Source organism: Bombina bombina, chromosome 11 (genome assembly GCF_027579735.1).
Source record: "Bombina bombina isolate aBomBom1 chromosome 11, aBomBom1.pri, whole genome shotgun sequence".
Lineage (NCBI taxonomy): Eukaryota > Metazoa > Chordata > Amphibia > Anura > Bombinatoridae > Bombina > Bombina bombina.
The window spans coordinates 29,453,562-29,474,921 of NC_069509.1; the positions used below are offsets into that span (position 1 = coordinate 29,453,562).

At 37.4% G+C, this 21,360-nt stretch overlaps 1 protein-coding gene across 1 annotated transcript; it reads left to right on the top strand.

The window, feature by feature from the left end:
* Positions 1-401: 401 nt before the first annotated feature.
* LOC128642493 (microfibril-associated glycoprotein 4) lies at positions 402-21,040 on the top strand. The gene is made up of 6 exons (XM_053695272.1): positions 402-424; positions 2,074-2,158; positions 4,900-5,060; positions 5,820-5,916; positions 6,085-6,279; positions 20,706-21,040. Exons 1-6 carry the CDS (start codon positions 419-421, stop codon positions 20,957-20,959), a joined length of 798 nt encoding a protein of 265 aa, XP_053551247.1. The 5' UTR covers positions 402-418; the 3' UTR covers positions 20,960-21,040.
* The last annotated feature ends 320 nt before the right edge of the window (positions 21,041-21,360 follow it).

Below are 21,360 nucleotides of genomic sequence, written 5' to 3' on the forward strand. Positions count from 1 at the left end.
CACTAATTTAGAGTTGGCATAGAAGGGCAAGAAGCCGCGGTTTGATGACCGATTCTTCTTAACTATTGGCTGCAGGTTTGCTCATGTGAGCCTGCAGCCAAAGACGCTCCAAAGTTGCATTCGCAGCTTCTTAAATGGAGCCCAATGAGAAAAAAATTCTACAGTCATTATTGGGGTGCATAGCACCCATCTACAACTACCAAACTATTATAGGCTATTCTATATTATTATTTATCTGTACTTGGGGTAGTGATAATAAATGTTAATGTTTATAAACATGTTTGTTCTTTTTTATCTACATTTGCTATTAACCTGCCCAGGTGACGAAATGTTTACTCTAGAAGGTCACAAGGACAATCTGGGGCTTTATTTACTGTCAGATGAACAAACCCTCAGACTTCATACAGCTGGGACAAACATGCAGGTCAGAGAATGAGAAAGAGAGAGAGACTGAAATAATGCTTGAAAAAAAGAATTTGAGAGAATGAAGTATGAAGGATTCTTGACTATAGGGTCAGGTTAGCATAAGGAAGTTTTGTGGTTTATTTACCATTTTCTCTTGGAATGGGAATTACATAATATACTAAATGGCCCTTTTTAATTGGGTGTCAACAAGGTATGAACTTATAGCTCAAATTATGTCATTCATCTGTGGTGAAAAACTCCATTTATGTTGGTGATAATGTTTGTCATAAAATAGGAATAATGTGTAATGGTACAGTAAGATAAACGTTCCCTGGCTTATCATCTTTATATTATAATAAGATAAAGCCAGTCATGAATTATAAGTGAAAATACAATATATTAATAGTGAATCAATAATGAAGCAAAACTATAGCAGTGAGCAATCAACAATAGCAAAATAATTGTGATGATAAGTGATCAGGAAACGTATCCTACGTCACAATAATGCAGTTCCTGGAGAACCTATTACCTAATGAAAGATAATACAACAATAACTGTATACTTGGATTATGCAATACAAAATAAAGAGTTAGTAGTTTCCACACTTTTATACAAATACCAAGCAACACAATAACTGCACAAGTGTCTATGTGATGCAGTATTGAGATAAGAATGAATTATATGAGAATATAACCCCTGGCTTAGTGGAAATGTGTATTTTACCCTATGTGTGATGCATTTACAAATGTACTAGAAGCAATTACTGCTGTATAATGCAATTACAATAATTCACAATATAAAATTTGCATAACTGTAGCACAGCTTAGCTATGACAAGTAAACTATATTATCCTAAGAAAGATGCCAGTTCCTGGGCCCTTAGGGGGAGGGGGTCTTGATATTGTAGAAACAAAATAATTATAAATCAAATTTCCAAAATAATAAAGGAACAAATTAAATTCTATAATAGTCCTGTGTGAGGGAATGGGAGGAATTTAAGTGAAAAAACAGATATATAAATATATAGTTAGTATACCTAGTAGTTTGGGAGGTTTTGGATCCATCTCAGGGTACCCCGTCTGGTTCTGCTTTGGTCACCCCAGTTGTCATCTGCTGGCCCTTTGTCTTTCCAGCAGTTGTTCAGACGGCCATGTGTATTGTGTGTAACCCCCTTTTATGGAGAAATCTCATACTGAAATGTTAAGATCTCCAATGGCATGTTTATAAAAGTGGTTGGCCTTTAATATGTATAATTGTAATAATGATAATGAATAATAAACCAAAATGTTTCATATATATACTGTATATCCCCACCCATAACCAGCAAATATCCTTTAACCTAAATACCAAAATTAAGTGAATGTGCTACTGATTTAATTGGATGTCCTTGGTTAGTAATAAGTTTGCTCACCCCTGTTATTTTCCCCCAACAACATCTTGCACCTATGGTTTTGTATAATGGGTTCCTTATCATTCTCCCCTGAGGAAAACATAAAAGAAACAAAATTAAAAATAGTTTGTGATTTATTTTGTTATTTTCTATGCCTCCAGAATACCCTGACAAAATAGATAGATAGATAGATAGATAGATAGATAGATAGATAGATAGAGTTATATGAGAGAGAATACAGGTATCGATAATGGTAATACTTTCTTTTCAACCAATCAGAAGCTGGCATTCTATCTCGCCCTGTTTTTATCACTAGAGGCTGGTCATGTGATCACTGAAATGGTGCTAAAGAACCAAAATAATGGTAAGTACAAGCTCGATGTCATCCGCAACCCAACCTGTTTTATATAAGTAAGATTGTGCTGTCAAAACGATAAAAATTTTGCAAAAGGTGTCTACTTTGGAAAGATTAGATTTATTAAGAGAGAGGATTTCCACTAGGAAGAGTAAGTCAAGATTGGAAGGAGTTACCTTTGTTACGAGATATAGTGAACAGTACTTGCAGCTTTCTAACATTATACGTAAGCATTTCCCTGTTTTGGATGCGGATGACAAACTTGTGAAGGTTGTAGAAAAAATATGTAGGTTTTCCTATAAGAGGGGCGACCCTATTGGTAACCAAGTCTCACTCTCTTAATTAAAAACTGAGTTATCCCAACAGAGCTCAGACCAAAGGGTATGTTTAGGTGGGGAAATAGCCAGTGTAGAACCTTTAAATTCATAGAATTAGGTGATAGTTTTACATTGTGTCACAAATTAAACCTTTTTGAAAAATTCTTGTATGAACTTTACCTTTAAGTATGTAATTTATTGAACTATGTCTATTGATTGCAATTTACAATACGTAGGGCTTACCACACGAGAAATACGTACCAGAATATTGGAGCATCTATCAACCATTAGGTTCGGGACAGCAACCGCACCTTTAGTACAACATTGTATACAAACACATCAGACAAGGGTCTCAATGTTTAGATGGACAGCGATAGACCAAGTGCATACCCCAAATAGAGGGGGAGACACAAATTATAATTTGGTAAGACAGGAGGTTCTCTGGATTTTTAAATAAAAAACTGGAGTACCGTCAGGTTTGAATTCAGAATTAGACCTTATCAATCATTAGTACTGAGCTGTTAGAGGCTTTCCTTTCAGACACAGTTTTCATGTTCCAGTTCACCTCCTAATTCTTAATAATAATAATAACTATATATTTTGTATCATTTAAAAAAAAAAATAGACAAGAGAGGTGTGTGTCCCTAGTACGTGACAATATTTGTCAACCATTGCATACATTTAGATTGATCAAATATTAAAATGGACTCAGTCTATTCTATTTGCTTTATTTACTTATTAAATGAATGTCTAGGTTCCTTGTATTTATCACAATTGTTACTTAATGGGACAGGAAACCCCAAAATGTTATTTCATGATTTGGATAGAACATACAATTTTAAACAACTTTCCAATTTATTTATGTTATCAAATTTGCTTTATTATCTTGGGGTTTTTTTAATCAATTTTGTAAATTGGAATTTTGTAAATGTTGTCATCTTTAATGTATCTATGAACGAATTGTAACATTTATCAATAATCATAAAGAGGTGGCTTTTTTCATCAAGCTTTGTCTTAACCAATGATATTACTTTTAGCCTGTTTTAAAGGTTTGGGTGGAAATGGGCTATTATGGCTTTGATTGTGGTGCTATTGCCAAAACGCATCAGCCGTATATGACATCCCATCAGGCTTTCTGTTAGTGCTGCTAAATACAAACACCCATCTGGATCAGAATTGCACTGAGGCTGAGACTTAACACACCTTAGTATTTATGTTATTCTGATATGAGTCTGTGGGTGTTAGTGAGGTGTATTTATGTTATTCTGATATGAGTCTGTGGGTGTTAGTGAGGTGTATTTATGTTATTCTGATATGAGTCTGTGGGTGTTAGTGAGGTGTATTTATGTAAATCTGATATGAGTCTTTGGGTGTTAGTGAGGTGTATTTATGTTATTCTGATATGAGTCTGTGGGTGTTAGTGAGGTGTATTTATGTAAATCTGATATGAGTCTGTGGGTGTTAGTGAGGTGTATTTATGTTATTCTGATATGAGTCTGTGGGTGTTAGTGAGGTGTATTTATGTTATTCTGATATGAGTCTGTGGGTATTAGTGAGGTGTATTTATGTAAATCTGATATGAGTCTTTGGGTGTTAGTGAGGTGTATTTATGTTATTCTGATATGAGTCTGTGGGTGTTAGTGATGTGTATTTATTTTATTCTGATATGAGTCTGTGGGTGTTAGTGAGATGTATTTATGTTAATCTGATATGAGTCTGTGGGTGTTAGTGAGGTGCATTTATGTTATTCTGATATGAGTCTGTGGGTGTTAGTGAGGTGTATTTATGTTATTCTGATATGAGTCTGTGGGTGTTAGTGAGGTGTATTTATGTTATTCTGATATGAGTCTGTGGGTGTTAGTGAGGTGTATTTATGTTATTCTGATATGAGTCTGTGGGTGTTAGTGAGGTGTATTTATGTTATTCTGATATGAGTCTTTGGGTGTTAGTGAGATGTATTTATGTAAATCTGATATGAGTCTTTGGGTGTTAGTGAGGTGTATTTATGTTATTCTGATATGAGTCTGTGGGTGTTAGTGAGGTGTATTTATGCTATTCTGATATGAGCCTGTGGGTGTTAGTGAGGTGTATTTATGCTATTCTGATATGAGTCTGTGGGCGGTAGTGAGGTTTAGTTATGTTATTCTGATATGAGCCTGTGGGTGTTAGTGAGGTGTATTTATGCTATTCTGATATGAGCCTGTGGGTGTTAGTGAGGTGTATTTATGCTATTCTGATATGAGTCTGTGGGCGGTAGTGAGGTTTAGTTATGTTATTCTGATATGAGTCTGTGGGTGTTAGTGAGGTGTATTTATGTTATTCTGATATGAGTCTGTGGGTGTTAGTGAGGTGTATTTATGTTATTCTGATATGAGTCTGTGGGTATTAGTGAGGTGTACGTGCGTACTTCTCAGATTTCTGATTTTTTTTCAGCCAGAGCTTGCATGCACTCCTGTTACCCTCACGATTGCTCTGATGTTTTAACTGAACAGGGCCTGAAGTCAGATGGGGTATATTTAATATACCCCTATGGGCCTTACTCAGCTGGAGTTCCTGTCTATTGTGATATGAGCAGCCAAGGGGGACCATGGACAGTAAGTTATCAGTCTATCTATCTATATATCTGTCCATCTATATGTCTGTCTGTCTGTCTGTCTATCTAATAATCATCTGTCTATCTATCTATCTATCTATCTATCTATCTATCTATCTATCTAGCTATCTATCAATCTTTCTATCTATCTATCTATCTATCTATCTATCTATCTATATATTTCTGTCCATCTATATGTCTTTCTGTCTAATAATCATCTGTCTGTCTATGTATCTGTTTGCCTAGCAATCTGTCTTTCTATCTATCTATCTATCTAGTATCTATCTATCTATCTATCTATCTATCTATCTATCTATCTATCATCTATCTATCTATCATCCATCTATCTGCCTATCTATCAATCTTTCTATGTATGTATCTATCTATCTAACTTTCTATCTATCTATATATCTATATAGTATCTATCTATCAATCTATCTATCTATCTATCTGTCATCTACCTGTCTGTCTGTCTGCAACTTCACATTTTTCTTTTGTAAACTTGAACACCAGTGTTTGATTATGATTAAGGCCCAATTTCAGAAATCACATAGACAAATCACACAAAAACATAATTCAATTGTTGTGTACATGTATCTCTGTCACATCCAGAACCTTATCCCTAGATAATAATCTGTCCAGACCAGAAAGCTTTAGAGAATACTATTTTTTCACTTTATTAGAAGAAGTCTCACAACTATGTACCTGGTTTCCTGTCTTTGCCTCTTTCACTATTTCCTACCGATGCTTTTCCTTCCAGGTATTTCAGAAACGCTTTGATGGATCAGTTAACTTTTACCGTGGTTGGGAAGAATATAAATCTGGATTTGGCCGTGCCGATGGGGAGTACTGGCTGGGTAATTATTGTAAACCAAAGATCACACCGCATAAGCTCCTGGACTCCCTAAACATAATACAGGAACCTATATTCATCTAAAATAAAGTAAATTTACCGACCGTTGTAAGAGAATCAGATGCAGTAGCCTTATTCTTATAAAAAAAATCTTATTTTTTGACCCACTCAGGTTTGAAGAATATTCAACTTCTCACCCAGAAAAAAAAATACTGTCTCCGAATCAACCTGGAGGACTTCAAGGATGAAAAAAGGTTTGTTACTTATGGGGACTTTTCTTTGTCACTTCTTGCGATCAATCCTGAGGAAGACCGATACAAACTGCATATTAAAGGATTCCAGGAGGGTGATGAACTTAATCCTACAGGTACAAAATAAAAAAGGATAATCTCCAACATTCATGTGTATGTAGAAAATCAATCAGTAAATTAAAGGAGCACGGAAGTCAACATTAAACTTTAATGATTCAGATAGAGTGTACAAAAAACAAAACAACGTTATTTCTATTGTTAAACGTATTTCTTACTCTGGTTAACCTTTGTTGTTAATTAGCTCCTTTCCATGGGAGTATTCTGAGGTAGGCCCAATGCCTTCAGCACGTTATGGCATTGTTTAGGTACAAGGTAAGAGCTGGAACACACCACAATGGTCATATAATAATAATAAAGAACAGGAGGTCTTTAAAAGCCCTCAGAACATTATTTTATAGGTGAAAAACATTTTATTAACACCATTCTGGTCAGCACGAATACAGAACAGAATGTAATGACCCAGAACAGACTGGAACATACACATACCAAGTAGACCCACCAGTCTACTTCATTAGTTCCAAAAGGTTAAGAGGGAAACTTGCCGCAAACCCACCAAACAATCATCGTCTATTACAGCCAAATAAAACATTTTGCACAAAGAAAAGCCCAGAATGCCCCCTTTCCAAGGAGACACACCAGCTACGTTTCTCTCTCTTCCTTCTAGCCTTGTGGAACAAGGGAATTGGGGTAGTTTTGCTATTTAGGAAGTCGGTGTTCCAGGATTTGTTTAGTTTCCTAGAATAGACACTGGGACATGAATTATGTGATGGGTCTGTGGCTTGTTGTCTCTCTCCCTCTTAGCCTTGTGGAATGGGTGAATTTTCTTTGTGTGGCTACTTGTATAATAGATGTTCTGGGGGGGGGGGGGGTCAACGTTTTTGACCAGAACAGACACTTGCACATACATTTCATGGTGATTCTGTGGCTCTTGGTTCCTGTCCATCCTAAGCTTGTGGAACAGGTGTATTTGGTATTCCACGCCCTTATATGTGCAAAAAGTTTTTTTTAAACAAGAATAGACACTTGGAAGTGGATTATGTGGCAGTTCTGTGGCTGTGGCGCTTCCTTTTAGCCTTATGGAACTGGTGATGTGCTGCCTCAATGGGGCATAGAATATGACATAGCCTCTGTTAATATTCATGTTGATATAGTTAAGAAATTATATATTTTATGCCATTTTTCTCAAAGCTTCTCTATGTTTATTCTGTACTGCCATCTAGTGACCTTTTTTGGTAACGCTCCTGTTTTCTGTAGTACCTTCCCTCAGACCTATTATGCATTTCCCTTTTTGTGTATTGCTCCGCCCTTGTAGTTTGATGATGCTTTTTCTGTGTCATGGCTGCAGCTAACAGGCCTCATGTAACAAGCACTCATGTTAATTTCATTGCACGCTATGAACAGTATCAACTTTTGACCGCTTAAATACTGTAACCATTCATTTATCTGCTGTATTTTATTATCTGCTGTAACCTGATATTCAGAATAAAGCAACTTTGTGGATGGACAAGGTATTGGTGAGTTCAGCTATCTGACAAGGATTGTCTGCAGTGATTGTATCTTCTTATACAGGCCAGGCATAGAGGTCTCAGCAAGGGAGAGATTTCTATCACAACTATCTGAGTCAGAATAGGTGAATTTAGGTTGCGTCTTGGGAGGTGGGCAATCTGGGCTGTCTCCTTCTGTTCCATATTCATCCGGCTAAGAAAGGGTTAATAAATAACATTGTTACAAGCTTTTCAAGTTATCATATGGCTGGCTTGTTCTGGGTTGTTATCCTCTGCCTCGTGCTTGTAACATTGTTATACATATTGTGCTCTACCTCAGTATGCTCTCAAGGAAAGGAGCTAAATTTCAGCAAAGGAGACCAATAAAAAAAGCTTAATTAGACATTAGTAGTAAATTGGAAAGTCTTTTTAAAGTGTAAAATCTTACTGAATTGTGAGTTTATTTTGATTTCTATAAATGTTTTAGAACTGTGTGCCAAATGTATACGGCTGCCACCACCAGACATAGAGAGGCCTATCTATCAAGCCGTCAACTGTGCTGCATTCGCCGGGACCAATACGCTTGCCTAACATCACCTAACATTGCGGCCGCGGACCTGAATACGATTTCCATATTTATAAGAAAAGCCGTCAAAAAGCTGCGCACTAAGACATAGAGAGGCATATCTATCAAGCCGTCAACTGTGCTGCATTCGCCGGGACCAATACGCTTGCCTAACATCACCTAACATTGTGGCCGCGTACCTGAATACGATTTCCATATTTATAAGAAAAGCCGGCAAAAAGCCGCGCACCAAGTACGGGGCGATGAGCAGCGGACTGTTGTTAACTAAGAGTTATCGATCTTGCTGCTATTCGGCTTTTTCCCAACTTTATTTATACCCTGTCACTAAACACTGCCACTATACTAAAAAGTTTAACCCCTATCCCGCCGCTCCCGGAGCCCACCGCAACTAAATAAAAGTATTAACCCCTATCCCACTGCTCCCGGAGTCCACCGCAACTAAATAAAAGTATTAACCCCTATCCCGCCGCTCCCTGAGCCCACCGCAACTAAATAAAAGTATCAACCCTATCCTGCCGCTCCCAGACCCCACCGCAACTAAATAAATGTATTAACCCCTAAACCCCTGGCCTCCCACATCACCACCACTAACTAAACCTATTAACCCCTAAACCACAAGCCCCCCACCGCCATAAACTAAATGAAGCTATTAACCCCTAAACCTAACAACCCGCTAACTTTACATTAAAATTACCTCATCACTATCTTATAATAAATTTAAACTTACCTGTAGAATTAAATTAAAGTACATTAAACTATTAATTAACCTACCCTAACTATTATACTTAAATTACATTAAACTAACAATTAAATTATTTAATTATTACTATAAGAAAAAGAGAAAAAAGACTTAAAACTGTTAGAAAGCCTTCAAAAAGACAGGGAATACAGCACTCTTTAGATTTTTATAAAGCACATTTTAATTTTAACACAGTTCAATTCCAGAACTGAAACAAACTAGGCAAATATAGGCATAGTAAAAAGATATACACATATATACAAAATATCCAAAACTCACTCGCTACAGTCATACAACATACATGCTAGGACTCACTATATATAAAGCACTGAAACATAATATCTAGTCAAAAAAGGAATTCTCCTATATGGCCATAGAAAAGACTAGGAGTAGACAGCGTTGTTACTTTAAGCACAAAAAATATGCAAAAAGGATTGAAAGTTTGTTATTTCATGGTACCATGCAAAAAAGCATCAAAAAGCACTTATATAGTGTAGTCAATTAATAGCTTTATGTAAAGGTTCAGTCAGGGCAGGTCTCCAAAGTATATTGTGTGTTATCAAGAGGGCGTTAGTGCAGAAATAAGCAAGCAGGTTGGTGAGCGATGTATTTGCACATGCATATCCAATTCCTCATTAGAGATCGTCCTGTATCATGCGATACATGTTGTATATAGAAAATAGTGAAATGAAAACGTATATTGCGAGAGTACAGGCAGAAATTAAATCTAGAAAGAGTAGGAAACTTTGCAGAGATCAAGATGATTATAAAAAAAGGAAAAATATATTCCTACAAATCTGAAAAGGGAACATACGACTCAGGTACTGATGCTTCAGATGTTGAAAGTGATCATAGTGTATCAAAAAACGATTTGGGGGAGGCAGAGGCAGAGGTGGTGGTCAAAGAGAAGAGGGGGAGGAAATGAAATAGAAGGGCACAATTCAGAACCTATAAACAAGAGGCATCAAATCAGACAATATCGAGCTGGAAGGAATTTTCCAGATCAGGGCAACTTTCAGGGCAGGAGAAGAGGAAGGAGGGGACAGAGGAAGGAATTTTAGGAAAACATCCAAAAGAAAATGATGACTTACAAATAGTCAACTTATCATATTTGCAGCTTAATCTTACACATATTAGCCTCCTCAAAAAAGGCCTCTCTTTCTGCCCTACAGCCAGAGTTGACAAATTTGAAGTGTGAAAAGATGTTAATCTATTTGGTAGAAAGATAGTTTTATCACAAATTATGAAAAATAGAGGGGACACAAGTAAAGTTGAAAATATTCTAGGAACCAATGATAGTGAAGCTTTGACAGATTTAATTAGCCTTCTAAATGAAAATGAAAGTGAAATTCAAAATGTAAATGGAGATATAATTAATAACATGGAATTAATCCCCCCAAATTCATTCTTAAAACCAAAATCAGCTTACATGCCCCCACTATCTCTTGTACCAGCTGTAAGCTACTTTGTAAAAGCAGTAGAAAAATACCTGGATAAAGTATATGATAAAATGTTGTTTAATGACAACTTAACACAGAAAGAAAGGACAGCCCTAAGTGATCTGATAAAGGCCAAAAATATAATCATAAAGCCGGCCGATAAGGGCGGCAACCTTGTAGTTATGGATGAGAAACAATATGTGAATGAAGTAAGACGTCAGCTTAATGATAAAAGTCAATATGTCAAGCTACCCTTTAATCCAATAAAAAGATCACAATCTGAACTTTTTAAGATCTTGAATGATGCAAAAATAGAAAAACGTATTAGTCTGAAGGAATTTAAATTTATGTATCCAGAACATCCGGTGACCCCAGTATTCTACACAATACCCAAATTGCACAAAAACAGAAAGAATCCACCGGGTCGTCCCATAGTCTCAGGAATTGGCAGTTTAACTGAGAAAGTAGGAAATTACATAGATATATTCTTAAGGCCCTTTTTGGTGACTTTACCATCATACGTAAAGGATACTTTCGATCTTTTAAGGTAACTGGATGGTTTGACGGTTTCAAACACTACAATTTTGGTCTCACTGGATGTAGAGAGCCTGTATGCCTCAATCCCTCATGATATAGGGATTGGGGCAGCCAGACATTTCCTGGAGACAAGAGGTGAGCCATACTCTAAACATACAGATCTGGTTATTGAATTGTTGCAATTTGTTCTGACCCACAACGTCTTCATGTTTGACAATTAGATATATCAACATCTTAAAGGTACTGCAATGGGGGCAGTTTGTGCCCCCACCTATGCATGCCTGCATTTAGGCGCATGGGAATTAACTGATGTTTTTGACAAACATGGAGATATTGTGGAGAAATATATACATCTATGGGTCCGATATGTGGATGATATCCTGCTTCTTTGGGACGGCCCGGTGGATGTTCTAAAGGAATTCATTTTGGAACTAAATAAGAATGATATAAATATCTTTCTAACATCAGAAATAAATGATAGTGAATTAAATTTTCTGGACATTAAGATTAGAAAACAAGGTACTGTACTTACTACAGAAAACTTTAGAAAAGACACAGCAACAAACAGCATTCTTGAGGCTTCTAGTGGACATCTAGCTAGTGTAAAAAAGGGGGTACCGACTGGACAGTTCATGAGACTCAGGAGGAACTGCTCAGTAGATAGAAAATTTGAAGAGCATGCCAATTTGATGCAAAATAGGTTTTTAAGGAGAGGATACTAAAAAAAAATGCATAAAAAAGGCACGAAAGAGAGCAAGAAACATGCAAAGAGATAAACTCCTATATAAGGAGAATAAAGTCATGGAGAACGAAAACCAAATAATCAGGTTTATAAGTAAATGTAACTGTCAGTGGGAAACAATGAGGTCTATTTTTAAAAAGAACTGGCATTATCTACTTCAGGATGAAGGGATAAAAGAAGCAGTAGACCCATATCCCCAAATGACAGCTAAAAGGGCACAACATTTGAAAGATGCATTAGTAACAAGTAACTATGTAAGATCTCCCCATATGGGAAACTGGCTTAGTTCCCATAAAATAAAAGGAAACTCTCCATGTGGGAGGTGTGTGTACTGTCCATTTATGATGAAGACCAAAACTTTTAATACAGGGGAAAGACAATACCAGATAAAACATTTTACTAATTGTGACTCCTTTGGTGTGGCTTATCTTCTCTCTTGTTCTTGTCCAAAATTCTATGTGGGCAAAACGAAAAGACAGCTAAAAGACAGCATAAGAGAATATAGAGATGATATAACCTCTCTAAAGGACACAAGTGTGGCAAGACATTTCTTGGAATGCCATGAGTCAAACCCTGAAACCTTGAGGTTTGTGGGTATTGGTAGGGGTTTTATGTCAGGAAGAGGAGGAGAATGATAAGTGCCTCTTACAAAAAGAGACTAAGTGGATGTATACCCTTAAGACATTATATCCCAGGGGTCTTAATGAAAATTAGAATTTGCAAGTTACCTTTAAATATATAAAAATATTCTATGTATTTCCTAACATCTACCTTTTCCTAATAAATATAAACTATAAAGATGGAGACACACCTAAGTAAAAAACTACACCTAGATATCTATATATGCTTATGTAGCATTAGATTGAATGAGATGTTTAAATAGAGGTATGTGAAGCAATAATAAGATTAATCTATATTTTTACCCTTGCACTATATGGAATAAAGGAGGTATCCAGCTCTCTATATGGTATATGTATATTTATATGCGCTTATGCAGCATCGGATATGATGCAGTAAAAGAATTACGGTATAAGATAGACTAATGGCTTCCTACACATATACTGACAATAGAATATATAGGGACTAAGGGTCTTAGAATCTTTATCAAAACTTAGGCCTAGATTTAGAGTTCGGCGGTAGCCGTCAAAACCAGCGTTAGAGGCTCCTAACGCTGGTTTTGGCCGCCCGCTGGTATTTGGAGTCAGTCAGGAAAGGGTCTAACGCTCACTTTTCAGCCGCGACTTTTCCATACCGCAGATCCCCCTACGCCATTTGCGTAGCCTATCTTTTCAATGGGATCTTCCTAACGCTGGTATTTAGAGTCGTTTCTGCAGTGAGCGTTAGAGCTCTAACGACAAAATTCCAGCCGCCTGAAAATAGCAGGAGTTAAGAGCTTTCTGGCTAACGCCGGTTTATAAAGCTCTTAACTACTGTACCCTAAAGTACACTAACACCCATAAACTACCTATGTACCCCTAAACCGAGGTCCCCCCACATCGCCGCCACTCGATTAAAATTTTTAACCCCTAATCTGCCGACCGCCACCTACGTTATCCTTATGTACCCCTAATCTGCTGCCCCTAACCCCGCCGACCCCTATATTATATTTATTAACCCCTAACTTGCCCCACACAACGTCGCCGCAAGCTACTTAAAATAATTAACCCCTAATCTTCCGACCGCAAATCGCCGCCACCTACGTTATCCCTATGTACCCCTAATCTGATACCCCTAACATCGCCGACCCCTATATTATATTTATTAACCCCTAATCTGCCCCCCTCAACGTCGCCGACACCTAACTTCAATTATTAACCCCTAATCTGCCGACCGGAGCTCACCGCTATTCTAATAAATGTATTAACCCCTAAAGCTAAGTCTAACCCTAACACTAACACCCCCCTAACTTAAATATAATTTTTATCTAACGAAATTAATTAACTCTTATTAAATAAATGATTCCTATTTAAAGCTAAATACTTACCTGTAAAATAAATCCTAATATAGCTACAATATAAATTATTATTATATTATAGCTATTTTAGGATTAATATTTATTTTACAGGCAACTTTGTAATTATTTTAACCAGGTACAATAGCTATTAAATAGTTAAGAACTATTTAATAGTTACCTAGTTAAAATAATAACAAATTTACCTGTAAAATAAATCCTAACCTAAGATATAATTAAACCTAACACTACCCTATCAATAAAATAATTAAATAAACTACCTACAATTACCTACAATTAACCTAACACTACACTATCAATAAATTAATTAAACACAATTCCTACAAATAAATACAATTAAATAAACTAGCTAAAGTACAAAAAATAAAAAAGAACTAAGTTACAGAAAATAAAAAAATATTTACAAACATAATAAAATTATTACAACAATTTTAAACTAATTACACCTACTCTAAGCCCCCTAATAAAATAACAAAGCCCCCCAAAATAAAAAATTCCCTACCCTATTCTAAATTAAAAAAGTTACAAGCTCTTTTACCTTACCAGCCCTGAACAGGGCCCTTTGCGGGGCATGCCCCAAGAATTTCAGCTCTTTTGCCTGTAAAAAAAAACATACAATACCCCCCCCCAACATTACAACCCACCACCCACATACCCCTAATCTAACCCAAACCCCCCTTAAATAAACCTAACAGTAATCCCCTGAAGATCTTCCTACCTTGTCTTCACCATCCAGGTATCACCGATCCGTCCTGGCTCCAAGATCTTCATCCAACCCAAGCGGGGGTTGGCGATCCATAATCCGGTGCTCCAAAGTCTTCCTCCTATCCGGCAAGAAGAGGACATCCGGACCGGCAAACATCTTCTCCAAGCGGCATCTTCGATCTTCTTCCATCCGGTGCGGAGCGGGTCCATCTTGAAGCAGGCGACGCGGATCCATCCTCTTCTTCCGATGTCTCCCGACTAATGACGGTTCCTTTAAGGGACGTCATCCAAGATGGCGTCCCTCGAATTCCGATTGGCTGATAGGATTCTATCAGCCAATCGGAATTAAGGTAGGAATTTTCTGATTGGCTGATGGAATCAGCCAATCAGAATCAAGTTCAATCCGATTGGCCGATCCCATCAGCCAATCAGATTGAGCTCGCATTCTATTGGCTGATCGGAACAGCCAATAGAATGCGAGCTCAATCTGATTGGCTGATGGGATCGGCCAATCGGATTGAACTTGATTCTGATTGGCTGATTCCATCAGCCAATCAGAAAATTCCTACCTTAATTCCGATTGGCTGATAGAATCCTATCAGCCAATCGGAATTCGAGGGACGCCATCTTGGATGACGTCCCTTAAAGGAACCGTCATTAGTCGGGAGACATCGGAAGAAGAGGATGAATCCGCGTCGCCTGCTTCAAGATGGACCCGCTCCGCACCGGATGGAAGAAGATCGAAGATGCCGCTTGGAGAAGATGTTTGCCGGTCCGGATGTCCTCTTCTTGCCGGATAGGAGGAAGACTTTGGAGCACCGGATTATGGATCGCCAACCCCCGCTTGGGTTGGATGAAGATCTTGGAGCCAGGACGGATTGGTGATACCTGGATGGTGAAGACAAGGTAGGAAGATCTTCAGGGGATTAGTGTTAGGTTTATTTAAGGGGGGTTTGGATTAGATTAGGGGTATGTGGGTGGTGGGTTGTAATGTTGGGGGGGGGTATTGTATGTTTTTTTTTACAGGCAAAAGAGCTGAAATTCTTGGGGCATGCCCCGCAAAGGGCCCTGTTCAGGGCTGGTAAGGTAAAAGAGCTTGTAACTTTTTTAATTTAGAATAGGGTAGGGAATTTTTTATTTTGGGGGGCTTTGTTATTTTATTAGGGGGCTTAGAGTAGGTGTAATTCGTTTAAAATTGTTGTAATATTTTTCTTATGTTTGTAAATATTTTTTTATTTTTTGTAACTTAGTTCTTTTTTATTTTTTGTACTTTAGTTAGTTTATGTAATTGTATTTATTTGTAGCAATTGTATTTAATTTATTTATTGATAGTGTAGTGTTAGGTTAATTGTAGGTAATTGTAGGTAGTTTATTTAATTATTTTATTGATAGGGTAGTGTTAGGTTTAATTATATCTTAGGTTAGGATTTATTTTACAGGTAAATTTGTTATTATTTTAACTAGGTAACTATTAAATAGTTCTTAACTATTTAATAGCTATTGTACCTGGTTAAAATAATTACAAAGTTGCCTGTAAAATAAATATTAATCCTAAAATAGCTATAATATAATAATAATTTATATTGTAGCTATATTAGGATTTATTTTACAGGTAAGTATTTAGCTTTAAATAGGAATCATTTATTTAATAAGAGTTAATTTATTTAGTTAGATAAAAATTATATTTAACTTAGGGGGGTGTTAGTGTTAGGGTTAGACTTAGCTTTAGGGGTTAATACATTTATTAGAATAGCGGTGAGCTCCGATCGGAAGTTTAGGGGTTAATAATTGAAGGTAGGTGTCGGCGATGTTAGGGAGGGCAGATTAGGGGTTAATACTATTTATGATAGGGTTAGTGAGGCGGATTAGGGGTTAATAACTTTATTATAGTAGCGCTCAGGTCCGCTCGGCAGATTAGGGGTTAATAAGTGTAGGTAGGTGTCGGCGACGTTGAGGGGGGCAGATTAGGGGTTAATAAATATAACATAGGGGTCGGCGATGTTAGGGCAGCAGATTAGGGGTACATAGGGATAACGTAGGTTGCGGCGGTTTACGGAGCGGCAGATTAGGGGTTTAAAAAAATATGCAGGGGTCAGCGATAGCGGGGGCGGCAGATTAGGGGTTAATAAGTGTAAAGCTAGGGGTGTTTAGACTCGGGGTACATGTTAGAGTGTTAGGTGCAGACTTAGGAAGTGTTTCCCCATAGGAAACAATGGGGCTGCGTTAGGAGCTGAACGCTGCTTTTTTGCAGGTGTTAGGTTTTTTTTCAGCTCAAACAGCCCCATTGTTTCCTATGGGAGAATCGTGCACGAGCACGTTTTTGATGCCGGCCGCGTCCGTAAGCAGCTCTGGTATCGAGAGTTGCATTTGCGGTAAAAATGCTCTACGCTCCTTTTTTGGAGCCTAACGCAGCATTTGTTTGAACTCTCGATACCAGAGTTAAATTTATGGTGCGGCCAGAAAAAAACCCGCGGAGCGTTAACAGCCCTTTTACCGCCGAACTCTAAATCTAGGCCATAGTGTGTGTAATTTTTTATAGATATGAGAGGTAAAGCTTTGAAAAATGACGTTTTTTCTAAAAAGCAAAATTATGTTTGTAAAAGCAATGATTTATTGTGTGAATGCACATTTATGAATGAAATTTTAAGTAAGTCATGTTAAGTGACAATTTATTAGTAACAGTAGTTATTCCCTTTAAGAAGCAATGATGTAAAGCAAAGGGGTGGAGTTTTATTTGTTAAAAGACAAACTCACAGATTGATTGACAGCCCTGATGAAGCCCTTTTTCGCAAAGGATTCTGGGTGAAACGTACGTTGGCTGTTTGCTCTCTTTTTGAACTACTCACTCGTATGCAGTCTTCGGAAAGGAATAACTCATTGAGTTGAAAGGAACGGGTACAGTGCTGTGGAAAAGCGAGCAAGTTGTGACATCAGGTCTGGCATGACCACGCTGTAAGCATTTGAGAGACGGAGGTACAAGGCAAGATATCCAAGTCTTGAAGAAATCTGTGGGTAACCGAGGTAAATCCGAGGTCTAGCAAAGGATGGACTGGAGGCTCCAGGTAATGTTGCACCATTGTTTTTGAACTGTTGCGGTGGATTTCTTTTGGAAGCCGAGTTGCAAAAGGTAACGGTCCCCCTTTGTATATACAACATGTACCGCATGATACAGGACGCTCTCTAATGAGGAATTGGATATGCATGTGCAATCGCTCACTAACCTGCTTGCTTATTTCTGCACTAACGCCCTCTTGATAACACACAATATACTTTGGAGACCTGCCCTGACTGAACCTTTACATAAAGCTATTAATTGACTACACTATATAAGTGCTTTTGGATGCTTTTTTGCATGGTACCATGAAATAACAAACTTTCAATCCTTTTTGCATATTTTTGGTGCTTAAAGTAACAGCGTAGTCAACTCCTAGTCTTTTCTATGGCCACATAGGAGAATTCCTTTTTTGACTAGATATTATGTTTCAGTGCTTTATATATAGTGAGTCCTAGCATGTATGTTGTATGACTGTAGCGAGTGAGTTTTGGATATTTTGTATATATGTGTATATATTTTTACTATGCCTATATTTGCCTAGTTTGTTTCAGTTCTGGAATTGATCTGTGTTAAAATTAAAATGTGCTTTATAAAAATCTAAAGAGTGCTGTATTCCCTGTCTTTTTGAAGGCTTTCTAACAGTTTTAAGTCTTTTTTCTCTTTTTTTCTTATAGTAATAATTAAATACACTTAGTCAAGGGTTTGCACCATAACAGGCTATCATACCTGTAAAAATTATAAGCACTGTATGTGAGTAATACTAATATATCTATACAGATAACAATTAAATTAACTATATTACATATTCAAAAACCTAACTCTACTCAAGTTATTTAAATCTTCAATTAACAAATTACAAAAAAATAACAACTAAGTTACAAAAAATGAAAAACTCTAAGTTACAAAAAATAAAAAAACCACAGTATCAAAAATAAAAAACAATTACTCCTAATCTAGAGATTAAGGAACAAGAGGGGTGCCTCATGTGTGCATCAGTATGTCTATATGTATAAACATAAAAGGAAGCCAAATGGGTACTCACCATAGGCCCTAGTACACCTATGTACTAGTAGGAGCAGGCTGGTATCTTGAGGTGTACCAGCTAAACCCTTTCCAAAGGCAAGATGACCAGTGCAGGGGGGTCATGTACCAGTGATTGTTAATGGAAAGTCAGAATAAAACAAATTCAATTTTAAAGTAGATTTAAAATTATGCAACGCGTTTCTCAACCCAACATAGGTTATTTCATCAGGCATAATGAACCTCAAGTCTATTGTGAGTACCCATTTGGCTTACTTTAATTTTCTTATTATATAGCATACTTATATGCACATGAGGCACCCCTCTTGTTTTTTCTACCCTCTACTCCTAATCTAAGAGCCCTATCAAAATAAAAAAGACCCCCAAATAAAAAAAAACCTAGCCTACAATAAGCTACCAATGGCCCTTAAAAGGGCCTTTTGTGGGGCATTGCCCCAAAGAAATCAGCTCTTTTACCTGTAAAAAAAAATACAAACACCCCCCCCAACAGTTAAAACCACCACCCAACCAACCAACCCCCTCAAATAAAAACCTATCTAAAAAATCTAAGCTCCCGATTACCCTGAAAAGGGCATTTGTATGGACATTGCCCTTAAAAGGGCATTTAGCTCTTTTACTGCCCAAAGTCCCTAACCTGAAATTAAAACCCACCCAATAAACCAGCTAACACTAACCCCAAGACGATCCACTTACAGTTTTCAAAGACCGGACATCCATCCTCATCCAAGCGCAGAAGTCCTCATTGAAGCTGGCAGAAGTCTTCATCCAAGCGGGCCGAAGTCTTCATCCAAGAAAGCAGAAGTCTTTATCCAGACGGCATCTTCTATCTTCATCCATCCGGCAGGAAGCAGCTGCATCTTCAAGACATCCGGCGCAGATCATCCTCTTCTTTTGACGTCTATTGAAGAATGAAGTTTCCCATTAAATGATGTCATCCAAGATGGCGTCCCTTACATTCTGATTGGCTTTTAGTTTATGGCGATGTGGGGGGCTGGCGGTTTAGGGGTTAATAGGTTTAGTTAGTGGTAGTGATGTGGGAGGCCAGGGGTTTAGGGGTTAATAATTTTATTACAGTTGCGGTGGGCTCTGGGTGCGGCAGGATAGGGGTTAATACATTTTTGAGTTGCGGTGGGGTCCAGGAGTGGCGGGATAAGGGTTAATACTTTTATTTAGTGGCGGCGATGTCGGGACAGCAGATTAGGGGTGTTTAGACTCGGGTACATGTTAGGGTGTTAGGTGTAAACCTTACTGGTTTTCTAGCATAGAAATCAATGGGATATCTGGCAGCTTTGAACATAAGCTTTCGCTGCTTTCAGACTCCCATTGATTCCTATAGCATCTGCGGCCTCCAGGGTGGCGGATTGCATTCGGAACATCTGTAATGACGTAACCATCGATCTGTGTTGGACTGAGACCGGTGGATCATATGTTACATCACAAATTTCAACTTTTGCCGGTCTGTAGGCTTTGATAACTATGTCGAGTTTAGGGTTATTTCATATGACACTGGTAAAATTCCTTATATCCGAGTCATACATGTGACTATTACATCTCCCATACTCTATAGCCATTAGCAAGCAGTCTGGGATTTTAAATACTGGTAATTTGATTTTCTGCAGTACCAAATCAATTAAAGCAGCTGTCATATAACCTGTATATTATTTTATATTATTGTTATATTTTTAGTTGACTACCTTTACTAAATTCCTAACCTCCTTTAATAACATTAATATTATAATAATGTGTTTAATATGAGCAAATGTAAAAAATAACTACTTTTCACATTTTATTGGAATTTTAAATTAAAGTGACATTAAACTCCCAACGTATATCGGTAATTAAGCTCTGCATTGCAAGAGAAACATATTAAACAATTTAAAAGGTTTGTAAATCAAGACCAGCTCAGGTATAGACGGTCTTCAAGAACCTGGTTAGCTTTATGTTTTTGTTCTTTTGCAGTGGCCAATAGACATAGATGTAAAAAAGCCAATCACTAATTGAGAGGTTTTCTCAGCCGCCTCCTAGCGTTTGTTTTTGATTTACTAAATTGTATAAATAGTTGTTTGATAAGACAACTCAAGATATTGTAGGATGACTGAGTGACATGATTCTTATCTAGACTATTGTCAAATACAAGAATGAAGTTATAACAAGGAATTGTTTCACCTCTTCTTCTTGGCAGGAGATTCTCTATCGTTTCATAACGGTATGAAGTTTTCAACCTATGACCATGACGAGGACGAACATCCTTCAGTTAACTGTGCGCTGAGCGCCAGTGGAGCATTTTGGTACAAAAACTGCCACGGTGCCAACCTGAATGGGAAATACCTAAATGGCAGCACTGAGGAGTACGCTACTGGCCTGATTTGGAGCAGTTGGAAAGGACATTACTACTCTCTGAAGAGAAGTGAGATGAAGATTGCTCCGTCTGTGTGATTGTCTTGTCCTGCTTGTCCAGTGCCTGTGTCCCTGTACAATGGATGGGACTCAAAACATAAATATACCTTTATTCTGTCATTTATTTATTTGTTCTTGAGTGAAAATGTCACTAAGTGGGACTTGAAACCAACTAAGTAGGTTTATGGACCTGAGTACAGATAAGTGTATGTTTTTTGTTTCATTTCATACTTTTCTCTAATGTAACTTCAGTTGTAGGTGACAAAATTATCCAGTGCTTTATCAGGTCGGAAGAAATGGAAGGGGCACATTTAAAGCAGATCTAAGTGTGAAAATAAAGAATGTTTTAAAGAGAGACAGAAGATAAATTGAAACGATCATGATTCAGATGGAGTGTACAATTTAAAAATAAGAGCTTTCCAATTTAATTCTTTTGAAAA

What these genes read in the sequence shown, in the direction of transcription:
- LOC128642493 (XM_053695272.1), top strand. An exon ending in GCTAAAGAACCAAAATAATG is followed by an intron (nt 2,159 to 4,899) that starts GTAAGTACAAGC and finishes ATTTTTTTTCAG; the next exon opens with CCAGAGCTTGCATGCACTCC. An exon ending in CGATGGGGAGTACTGGCTGG is followed by an intron (nt 5,917 to 6,084) that starts GTAATTATTGTA and finishes TGACCCACTCAG; the next exon opens with GTTTGAAGAATATTCAACTT.